General features: G+C 48.1%; 1 protein-coding gene across 1 annotated transcript in view; it reads left to right on the plus strand.

Moving 5' to 3' along the window:
* LOC118883953 (arachidonate 5-lipoxygenase activating protein) overlaps positions 1 to 11,881 on the plus strand; it is a 75,512-nt gene extending 63,631 nt beyond the window's left edge. Inside the window, exons 6-8 of the mRNA XM_036831119.1 lie at positions 2,210 to 2,280; positions 5,874 to 5,955; positions 11,436 to 11,881. Of these exons, the coding sequence (XP_036687014.1) occupies positions 2,210 to 2,280; positions 5,874 to 5,955; positions 11,436 to 11,598 (316 nt within the window). The 3' untranslated portion in view covers positions 11,599 to 11,881. The remainder of the gene's footprint in view (positions 1 to 2,209; positions 2,281 to 5,873; positions 5,956 to 11,435) is intronic.
* Positions 11,882 to 12,121: the final 240 nt, after the last annotated feature.

Raw genomic sequence — 12,121 nt, forward strand, 5'->3', positions numbered from 1 at the left:
GGTACCAACTGAATCTTGAGATCCTATCGGTTTGAACGAGGCTTCAAGACTGATTTTTAGGAGAAACTTTATGAGAACCAGATCAAGAAGGATCCAGATGAAGAATCCAAGGAAGGAATTTGGATAAAAGGCCAAATGTAATTTGAAAATTGCATCTTTGCTTTTACCTATACAGTTCGAATTACCTCAGACCAGTGGTTCTCAGACTTGAGTATGTATCAGGATCACCTGGAGGGCTGTTAAAACTCTTGCTGGGCCCACCCTCAGAGTTTTTAATTCCTTAGGTCCAAGGAAGGCATTAACATTTGCATTTTCAACAAGTTCCGTGGTGATTCTGATGTGGCTGATCCAGGGGCCACACCTTGAGAACCAGTACATTAGACCATCGACTCTTAGAGCTTAAGTGGATCTCAGAGTTATTCTTTATTAGTCTCTTAGTTTTACTGGTAAGGAAACTAAGTCCAGAGAGTTTGCTTTGCCAGTGACAAACAACAGGTTAATGTCAGGTGGGGGACAAAATCCTAGTCACCAAATCCTTCCCACTCTATTGCATTGCCCCTCCTCTTTTGAGTCTTGTTGTGTTGTGTTTCCATGGATGTGCGTATTGATTGTTCTGATCTAGGCTGTAAACTCAAGAGAACACTTGCTGTGTGCTTTAGTGCAGGCATACCTCTTTTTATTGTGCTTCACAGACACTGTGGTTTTCGGTTTTTTTTTACAAATTGAAGGTTTGCAGCAGCCCTGCATTGTCAGATGATGGTTAGCATTTTTTTAGCAATAACGTATTTTTAAATTAAGGTATGTACCTTGGTTTTTAGACATAATGCTATTGCACATATATTGGACTACAGTATAGCATAAACATCACTTTTATGTGCACTGGGAAACAAAAACATTCCTGTGACTTGCTTTATCACGGTATTTGCTTCATCGTGGTGGTGTTGAACTGAACCCACGCTATTTCTGAGGTGTGCCTGTAGAGTCGAGGAGGTAACACACCTGGTTTTAGAGTCGTACTGACCAGACTGTGAATCTTGGCTTTGCTACTCTGTAGCTGGGTGACCTTGGGCAAGTTATTCAACTTCTCCAAGATTCAGTTTCTCATCTGAAACATGAGACTAATTGTGGTAGGCCGAATAATGACCCCCCAAAGGTGTTCACATCCTAATCTCGGGAACATGTGAATGGGTTATGTTACGTGGCAAGGAGGAATCAAGTTTGCTAACCAGCTGAATTTAAGTTCAATTTAAGAGATTATCCTGGATTATCTGGGTGGGACCCAATGTAATCACAAGGGTCCTTCAAATGTGGAAGAAGGAGGCAGAAGAGTTGGTGTCGCCAAGAAGACATGATCAAACATTGCTGGCTTTGAGGTTGGAAGGGGCCACAAGCCAAGGAATGCAGGCGATCTCTAGAAGCTGGGAAAAGCAAGGAAACAGAAGAGATGCATCTCCAGAAGGAATGCAGCCATGCGGACACCTTCATTTTGGCCTAAGGAGACCGATTTCAGACTTCTGACCTCCAGATGATCAATTTGTCTTGTTTTAAGCCACTGAGCTTGTGGCTAGTTGTCCCAGCAGCCATAGGAAACACATGCAGTCACCATGTGTGCTCGCAGGATTGCCTGAGTTTAAAGGAGACCAAGAATGTAAGACACCAGCACGGGGGTGAGGACTGAGCCCTGCACAAAGCCATTGCTCCAGCAGCAAGATAACACCGTGAGCACCGGCTTTGCTGAATCGACCCCTGGTCCCTCTAATGCTTGAGGCTCGCCTTGCCTTCCTCAGCCTGGCCCGCGTGTCTGGGCTGACTTGTGTGTCTGACCTGAAGGTTTCTTAGTCGGGTCCCTCTTCCCTGCTGCCCCGACCCTGACCGCCGCCCAGCCCTGCTGTCCGCGGCGCTCACTTTTCAATTCCAAGAAGCGCTTTGGTGTAACCGCGAGCAGGAATCCTGCCAAGGCGAATCCATCAAGAAAGCGGGTCTCCGATCGGCTTCACCGAGGAAGGGAGTGGATGGATTCTGAACACGTGTCCGCTTTACACACACCACCGTCTGTTTCTGACGTCTTATCAGGTAGAGGTCAGTGGAATTATGAATGGGGTTTGTGCTGTGCGCGACAGTGATTATTAATTCGGGGTTTCAGGTAATTTTCAGACTGCGCTGAAGTAACGTGTCTTCTGATGTTTCCCCTTGTGTGTTTATTCTACAGCCAGAACTGTGTCGATGCGTACCCCACCTTCCTCGTCATGCTCTGGAGCGCCGGGCTCCTCTGCAGCCAAGGTAACCCAGGCTTCTCCTTGTGTGTTCTCTTTCTGAAACGTGATGCGTCACCAGGAGGTTCGAGTGCAGGCTTTTTGTTGAAAAGGCTTTGCCTGCCCTCCAGCTCCAATCCATGAAGCCCTGGAGAGGCGAGACCCTCCGGAGGCCGTGTTTCAGCGGGCGGGGTGCCCGCGCGGAGCCCTGCGGTAATGCATCGCTCATGCTGGCTCCCTGGTGGCTGGTGGAGAGTGGCTGCGCTGGCAAGGGTGGTTTAAGGCTAAATGTGACTCAGAATCCTTAAGCAGTGTTAGCTCAGATACAAGGGCATTCTAAATGAGAGCACCCGAGGGGTCTATTCTGGGCCAGCTGTCACTTGGCTGTCCTGCTAATCGGCTTCTGCGTGGTGGTCCTTCTTCGGGCCTGGGTCCAGGTCTCCAGCCTCCCCGGTTCTTAGCAGCCCGCGGTCTTGACTTCAGCAAGTTGACATCCAGAGTTGATTTAAAATTAAACAGAAACCCGAGTGGTGGTTTGTTGGTTTTTTTTTTCTGGCCGTGCCGTGCGGCATGTGGGATCCTAGTTCCCAGACCAGGGATCGAACCCGCGCCCCCTTCATTGGAAGCGCAGAGTCTTAAGCACTGGACCGCCAGGGAAGTCCCTGTGTGGTATTTTTGGTCCCCTTTGGAGACTGGCACTGTGTCTGGTGAAGGCTTGGCATGACTTGGCCGGCTTCCATGCTGTGGCCCAGCGGTGCATGAGAAAAGGCCATTAGTGTCCTCTGATAAATGATTTCATCCTTATTGCCTTCACTCATTCTATAAAGTAAGTAAAGTGGATATTATTTTGCCCTGTCATCTTTGAGGACCCTTTGGTCCAGGGACATAAAGTGACGTTTTCAAGGTTGCTCAGCTGGTGAATAACAGAGCCAGGATGGGAGCCCAGGTCTTTCAGGCTAAATCCTGGATTTTTCACAAGTATCCTCGTACTTTATTTCCATAAAAATATACATTGAACACCTACTATGTGCCAAGCCCTGTCCCTGGATACGCAGCTATAAATAAAACAGAGATGGTGGTGAAGCACACAGCAGTTGGCGAGGTGGACCGTAGAAAATAAATGAATGGATAAACTTTTGCCAAGAGTGAGACATGCCATGAAGGAAAAGAATAAGGTGCAGTGAGAGAGAAGAGAGGTGAGGGATGGTAGCAGAAACCACTTCAGGAATATCATGTGCGCCGTAAGGCTGTCAGTAAGTGCACTCTTTATTTCCCACTTTCTGTCCTCAGTTAAATAAGAAACATGTCTGGCATCACTTGAAAAATCAAGTCAAACTACACTTAGAGTAGGAGTGATGATTCCTTTTATGTCTTAGACTATACATGATACAGGTGAATCTGGAGTTTTTCTGGTTAGTTAAATACAAAGGGAGTTGGAAGGGGTTTCAGGGTCCTGGAAATATGCATTTTCTGCCAAAACAAGTGTTGGCATTTCTGGGAGACAGAAGTGTCAGTCACCCCTGTTCAATAATCATCACTTCCTATGAATATGGTAGATTGTAGAATTTTTTAGGTGAAAGGAACCCCAGCCCAAACCCATCACTTTACAGAGCAGGAACCCAAACCCCAGGGGAACTTGCTCAAACCTGAGAATTTTAGAGCCTGGATTTGAATCCACGACACCTCTCCTGGTGTTCCAAGCAGCCCAGGTCCACACCAGAGGTGGGCGCCATTCGCTGCATATGGGCAATGAATTCAGCCACTTTGCACCCTGATTTCTTTTAAGTCATGTTCAACTTAGCTCCCAGTGAAAGAGAGATGGGCCGATAAGTTAGAGCAGAGCCACCAGGAAGGGACCAACCAGGAAAGACTTTGTCCAAGGCAAATTGTGAATTGTGACAATTTTGTGACCTTCAGAGAAGAGAAGATCGAACACCAGAGTACCCGGTATGCCTCGGGCAGTACCTGACACATAAAAAGTGCTCGGTTAATGCACTTAATTTGGTATTTGAATAACGCTGGGGGGGGTCTTCACAGAGCTTTTATACCCATACTTCTGTTTCACCCGCATATTAATTCCTGGTAGGTAGGAAAGCTGTAATCAGCCCTTCGTCCAGAGGTAGAATGAGTTAAGCATTAGCTCCAGATCATAATAGTCCTGGCGGGGCTGGGTTTCCTAACTCTCAGCTCCAAGTGTTCAGGACTCCATGGGGTTATTTGGCTGGAATGCAAAGGGCATTTCTTTCCCCGGAGATCTTTCCTGAACTGTAGCAATTGTTCAGAAAAGGTTGCGCATCGCAATTCCTGGAGGCCCACAGGTGAAGGGTGTACTTTGAAGAGAACCAGCTTCAGAGCAGGGCTCTGGGTTCAAGTCCAGCTCTCCTCCCAAACACACACACACACACACACACGCACACACACTTACAAGCTGACAGTCTTACACAAGCCCCTTGGGCAATGGAACCCATGTTTTCACATCTGGAAATAGAAAAGATGATATCAGTCATCTGAAAAGGATTCAAATTAGATGAAGGGTTTGAAAAGACTTTGTAAACTACACCATGATGCCAATACAGGGTAACATGACTATTATTATTATTTTTTTTATGTGAACATAATTTTTTATTTCTCTGAGATAAATGCCCAAGTGTACAGTTGCTGCACCATATGGTAATTCCATGTTTAGTTTTGTAGGAAATTCTTGAAGTCTTTACCAGACTGTAACATTTCACATTCCCACCAGCAATATGTATCCTCATTGGTGTTTGGTGTTATCGTTATTTTTTGTTAGCCATTCTGATAGGTGTGTAGTGATGTCTCATTATAGTTTTAATTTGTGCTTCCTTATAATGTCTAATGAGAGTAATCTTCATGTGCTTTTTTTTTTTTTTTTGGCCATTTGTACATCCCCTTTGCTGAAATATCTTTCCTGTCTTTTGTTAAATTTCTAATTAGATTGTTTCGTTTTATTTTTTCTGTTGAATTTTTTTTTAACATCTTTATTGGAGTATAATTGCTTTACAATGGTGTGCTAGTTTCTGCTTTATAACAAAGTGAATCAGCTATACATATACTTATATCCCCATGTCCCCTCTCTCTTGCGTCTCCCTCCCACCCTCCCTATCCCACCCCTCTAGGTGGTCGCAAAGCACTGAGCTGATCTCCCTGTGCTAAGCGGCTGCTTCCCACTAGCTATTTTACATTTGGTAGTGTGTATATGTCCATGCCACTCTCTCACTTCATCCCAGCTTACCCTTCCCCGTCCCTGTGTCCTCAAGTCCATTCTCTACGTCTGCATCTTTATTCCTGTCCTGCCCCAGGTTCTTCAGAACCACTTTTTTTTTTTTTTTTTTTAGATTCCATATATATGTGTTAGCATGCGGTATTTGTTTTTCTGTTTCTGACTTACTTCACAACATGACTATTATTAGAGATCTCAGGTTTCTTCCAGCTGCAGGCTCTTTGCTGAACTTCACATCGGCCCTGACTGGCAGAAGCTGAGGCCTCTGCTCAATTCTGTGGCCAGCGTTGATTGCATAATGACTGTATTAATATTGGGTTAACTTAGCATGCTTTGGTGTCAGCGACACTAACACGAGGTGTTTTCCTTTCTCCACTTAGTTCCTGCTGCTTTTGCTGGACTGATGTACCTGGTTGTGAGGCAAAAGTACTTTGTTGGCTACCTGGGAGAGAGAACGCAGAGGTAGGCCCCTGGGACTGTTTAAGAACCGTGCGGGGAGTCGTACTTTTCCAGCTGGAAGAGTGATCATTCACAGCAGTGTTCTGTCTACCATTTAAGGCCCTGTGGGACCACTCGGGGTGGGAGGGCAGAGGCCGACTAGGATTCCTCGTCCTTTTCTCCTTGAGCCTTGCTGGTTCTGAAATACAGCTGGGGCCCTTGACTAGTTTTCCCGTTTAAAAATTCCTCCACACGGTGCTGGGCTCACAAAGGATGCTTTAACGCATTCTTTGCAACCCCACACCCTCTACTCCCACCCTGCAGAGTCTGGGGCTTGAATGACGGTCTCTGTCTGGCTTCCCAAGGCCTCCAGCGAGTGAAACATTTCATTGTTTGCCTAGAGAGACGAGAACTAAAGCTTGCACCTTGTGATGAGTTCTCTTGAGTAACAGATCATCTGGGGACCGGCGGAAAGAATGCTGAGAAAGTAAGATGCACGAGCAGACATCAGACGGAGGCAGTGGGTAGAGTCACCACTGCGCTGCTTACAGATGTCGCCCAGAGCGGCAGTTGTGCTTTCCCTAGACCTGGGTTGGGAAGGCTGGATTTTAGTAAAATAAATGATAATACTTGAAGAAGAAATGTTTGAGTTACAGTTTCCACCAGTTCCTGAGCGATCAGAATTCCTGATGGGCTCTGAAGGCCGGGCAGATGCTCTGGGAGCTCCGCCCACACGCTGACCCCAGCCTCCCGCTCCACCTCTCTCCCTTGTCTGGCTTCACTTCTCTCTGTCTCTCACAACAGCGCCCCTTCTAGTGGATAAGGGACTCTCCGTTCAGAGAGCCTCCTTCAGCGGTGACAAAGGCAGTGCCATCCCAGAAGGTCACCAGGTGAAAGCACTGCGTCTGGGGAACCCGGGGGCCTGCGAAGCTGAGTGATTTCGGGTGGTTGGATGGTGAGCTGCAGCGGAGAGGAATGGTGGTGCTCCCAGCAAGTCTCCTCCAGGCTCACCTCCCCCTCATTCCTCTCCAGCGGCGTTTTTAGTTATCCTCTAAAACCGCAACTCCATTACCTCTCCCATCCTTATCAACGCTGTCCTCAGTGATATTCTTTATTCTCCTTTACCCTGGAAAACCTCTATTCTGCCTTTCCCCAGAGGATTACCTGTTGTCCAGAGTCGAAGGGGGCAGAGTAACTACCAATGAAATGAGGGGCTCTGCTCTCCCGGCTGGCTCTCCCAAAGCCCCGTCTTCCTCCCGCAAAGTCCCAGGAATTCAGACCAGTCACTGGTCTGCTCTTTATCCGTCACCACTTGCCTGAGATCTTAAAGTTGCTTTATTTTTAAAATTTTTTTGGCCACGCTGCGCGGCTTGCGGGATCGTAGTTCCCCGACCAGGGATTGAACCCGGGGCCACGGCAGTGAAAGCACGGAGTCCTAACCACTGGACCACCAGGGAATTCCCTTAAAGTTGCTTTAATTCCAGGACACTCTGTGGGACATGACAAAATATGTCCATCACTACCAGGGAATGAACAAGAATAAACAACAGGATATAGACTCAAAAATGGACACATCTCTGGACCTCGTTGCAATGAGGCCTATGCCCTTAAATCCCTCCCTGGTCTCCCCCATTAGGTGGCAGGAAGAAGAGCCCATCGCCCCTTAGCCCACTGTCTGTGCCCGTTCTGGGCCCTTCTCACCACTCCTGCGTGCATTACTAATCATCGTGGTGCTCCTTCCTGCCGAGACAAAGCGTGGCCTCACAGTACTTTCTCAACACAGTGTTCTGGGCAGGTGTCATCAGCAGAAATGATATACACTAGATGAAGTGTCTGATCCTAACTTAGACCAAAATACAGCCTGAGGTAGCTGTGAGCCTGAGGGCCTCTGGGGTCATGTCAAGGGGATTTTTTTTTTTTTTTTTTTGCTGTGCCGTGGGGCATGCGGGATCTTAGTTTCCTGACCAGCAATCAAACCCATGTCCCCTGCATTGGGAGCGCAGAGTCTTAACCACTGGGCCGCCAGGGAAGTCCCCAGGCCAAGGGGATGTTTAATTCTGCCTTCTAGAAACGACTTGCTAATCCCTCTTCTGTTGTAGACTCCTCTCCTTCCCCCGTCCCCCTTCTGTCCCTGGGCTGTGTCACCCTTGGACTCTGCAGACGCCTTAATGCCCTCTGGACCTGCTTTAGTTCTTGGCCTCACCAACAGATGGAGGTTACTGCTCAGTGCGATCCTTCCCCAGAACTTTCTCCCTTGGGCTCTAGATCATCTTTTGGCTCTGCTCCCTGCAGAAGTTCTAGTGTCATTTTTGGTCCAGTGGGTAGGTAAGTCACTCCTTGAGGTATCTCCCTCACCAAAGCTTCGCCTTCCGGCTTCAAGCTGCCCTGCAAGGATTTTACATCTCCCTCCTTTATTCCTCCTGGAAGTTATGGCTCTCATTCTCAGTCCTTCTCCTTACACGGTGACCCCTTTCTCCCTGTCCTGATGAGGTCAGCAGCAGCATTCTTTTTTTTTTTTTTTTTTTTTTTATTTTATTTTATTTTTGGCTGTGTTGGGTCTTCGGTTCATGCGAGGGCTTTCTCTAGTTGAGGCAAGTGGGGGCCACGCTTCATCGCGGTGCGGGGACCGCTCTTCATCGCGGTGCGCGGGCCTTTCACTATCGTGGCCCCTCCCGTTGCGGGGCACAGGCTCCAGACGCGCAGGCTCAGTAGTTGTGGCTCACGGGCCCAGCTGATCCGTGGCATGTGGGATCTTCCCAGACCAGGGCTCGAACCCGTGTCCCCTGCATTAGCAGGCAGATTCTCAACCACTGCGCCACCAGGGAAGCCCCAGCAGCAGCATTCTTAACGACACTGCAGTGTAGGATGAATTTTAGTTTCTTCCCCTTTCATTCTGAGCTACTATCTGGGCCCAAACTCAATGGCAGTTGGCATGATGTTACAAGACTATCTGCCTTTTATCACCTGCCTTGCATCTAGGCTGCCCTGTCTGCTTGTCCCTCAGAGCCCTGTTCCCTGTTGGAGCTCCCACTAAATTCCTCTTTGCAATTTGAAGTTCTCAGCTCAGAGCTGGATGAGCAAAGATTGGCTGCGAGTCGAGGCCTGTGAATTCGGGTTACCCAAGCCCACCTTCTCCTCATTGCCCACGCCCCCCTCGTTCACTCAGCATCGTTCAGGACCTTTACTGACCACCTGCCCTGAGCAGGTGCTGTGTCAGTTGTGAGGTGATAATAGTAAGCATGGCAGAGACCTGGGAATCTCCCAGAGTCAGGGGCACCATGCAAGACCCCAAATATTGAGCTTACAGAAATGATAATGGACACAGTTTTCAAAAGCCCATCTCTAAGCTTGAGACTTAAAAGGGCAGTGAATGAAGGGCCGGAGCTGGGGACCCCCCTGTTCACACTTAGCCCTGCACATGACAGCGTGCTGAGTTCTTGTCTGGGAAGAGTTAAAGCACCACAGACCCATCTCCTTAGGGGAGCTATGCCTCGAATCCTTAGAAACATCCTACCCAAATCAAGAACACCACTGTTTCATCAGGAGGTACTCCCGTTTCATCCTTCACCACAGATTTATCTTGAGCAGGTTCTGAAATAGCTTCACAAATCACTTTTCCTTGTTTCTGTAATGAGCATATGGTGGCCTCATTCATGTGATAAATCTGAGTCACTACAATATTTGACTTTTAACAATTTAATTTCTCTGAAGCCTCTATTCTCTGGCTGAAAAATAGACTCCTTTACTTTCTTTTCCATTCCTTGTCAGCATTAGCAGGTAATTCTCTGTATCTGTCTTTGAGGACCGCCGTAACGAAGTGCCACAGACCCGGGGGCTTAAACAACAGAAATGCATTTTCTCACAGTTCTGGAGGCTGGAAGTCCAAGACGAAGATGTCAGGAGCGTTGGTTTCCTCTGAGGCCTCTCTCCTGGGCTTCTCCCTTTGTCCTCAGTGGTCTTCCCTCTGTGCATGTCTGTGTCCTCACCTCTTTCTATAAGAACACCAGTTATGGTGAGTTAGGGCCCACCCCAGTGACCTCATTTGACCTTAATTACCTCTTTAAAGACCCTCTTTCTAAATAGTCATTCTGCGGTACTGGGGTTTAGGAGCTTCAACACGTGAATGCGGGGGATACAATTCAGCTCACGACGCTCTCTTTTGGGACCAAACTTTTTATTCCCCAACAAATAACTAGAATGTGTCACTTCATAGCAGGACCGTGAACAGGAAACCAAGGAGAGAGGAACACAGCCGGCTAAGGAGCCGGGTGCTGGCAGCTGGCAGCGCCTCTCACACTTTACTGGGCCCGGGGGTCACGGAGGGGGCTCGTCAGGGGCACAGATTCTGACCCAGTGGATCTGGGGAGGGACCTGGGATTCTGCATTTCCAACAAGTTTCTGTGCTGCTGGTCCCCGGGACACCGTGAGGAACGAGGACATTCATACTCAGCTGTGGAATGATTTTCAAATTCTCGACACAGGAATATTAGGAGTTGCCTTATGCACCTTTGGGGTCCCTTTCAAAAAGATACAATTTCTAAGGTCGAACCCATGGATGCCACATTCTGGTCTCCGGTTGTAGCACACAAGGGCCAGGCAGCATTAAGGCAGCCGTTCAGCGGAGCTGGCTGATCTGGGGGCACTGCTGATTGCCAAAGGGGCCCCTCGCCGGCGTCTTTACTAACAGCCTCAGAGACTCACTTGGCTGGACTTTCCAAACACGCCGGTGCTGCACAGATGGACCAGCCACAGCCGTCACAGGAGGATGCCGCAGGGGAGAGAGGAAGCCGGGGCAGCCCCTGTGCACAGCTAGGTGGTCACAGGTCACTGGGGAGGTGCCTCCTGACCCCAGCTGATGCTCTGTCTAAGCGGCTTAGGATTTCGAGCCTCTGAGAGAAAGCGAGGAAACGTCTCCCTCCCCTGATTCACTTAAATTGTAAGGGCCTGCGTTCCAGCGCTGGGGCTCGGCTCTCATTAGTGCGAACATGAGTTATTCCCAGGCGGCCTCAGGAGACCAGATTGAGCCCTCAGATGCCAAAGCACCTCTTAGATTCCACCAGCCTTCCTGGCTCATTTAAACCGTCCTTCTCACGTAGAGGCACTGAAAGTCCTGCACTCTACACATTGGCCAGCACAGCTCCTACAGGCGCTCCTGGAGAGGGTCTTAGTCAGTGCACGGGTTCCTAGTGCCCGGTCAGAACCCCGATGACCAGCGGAAGGCCCCACCTTCATGCCATCCAGGAGCTGGAGTTCCGATGGCACAGAGAAGCCGGAGAGCAGAGCCCTAATGGTGATGGGTTTGAGGCTCTTTTAGCTTGGTTTTGAAATAGATTCAATGACTAATAGTAGCTAAGACACTTCCATCCTTCATATGAAATAAACGGAGCATTCCTGAGTCAAAGGAGCTGTAATTTGAAACCCGTGTATCTCAAAGTGATAACATTTTTTGTTAAATTGGTATCATTTGTGCTGCTCCTACAGTTTTCTCTTTCCTTTTTTTCCAGCACACCTGGCTACATATTTGGGAAACGCATCATCTTGTTCCTGTTCCTCATGTCCCTGGCTGGGATAGTCAACTATTTCCTCATCCTCCTTTTCGGAAGTGACTTTGAAAACTACATCAAGACAGTGACCACCACCATCTCCCCTCTCCTTCTCATCCCCTAACTGAATTCCGGGTGGGTGTGCTCAGCTAATCAATACCTAGAAGCCATCATAACTCAACCCTTTAAACGATGCTGTAAATCTGATGACCCTCTGGGCTTTGCAGCTTGAGTGAACCTCACTTTTCCTGGAAGAGAATATCTTCATGTCAGCTCCGCCCCCCGAGCATGATGGTGGCACTAGATTTGCTCTTCAGATCCCGTCTGTGTGTTTCTTACTTATCCTGCTTTCCGAAGATGTTTTGTGACCCGATTTATGTTTTCCTAAAATAAAATGCAGACACATATGTGAGGCTGGTGGTTGAGTTTTACGTGGGTAAATTGCTACATTTGAATAACTGCTTTGTTTTCCTTGACCTTGATGATGATGATAAAAAATACGCTGTCTTCACACACACACACACACACACCTGGAAGGTCACCAATGGTCAAGTGTGATTATCTCTGGGTGAAGAGATTTGGAGTAAGCGTTAATCTCTTATTTATATTTTCATGTATTATTTGAAACTTTTTAAGTGGCAAAAAAA

The sequence above is a fragment of the Balaenoptera musculus genome, chromosome 18, assembly GCF_009873245.2.
Source record: "Balaenoptera musculus isolate JJ_BM4_2016_0621 chromosome 18, mBalMus1.pri.v3, whole genome shotgun sequence".
NCBI lineage: Eukaryota > Metazoa > Chordata > Mammalia > Artiodactyla > Balaenopteridae > Balaenoptera > Balaenoptera musculus.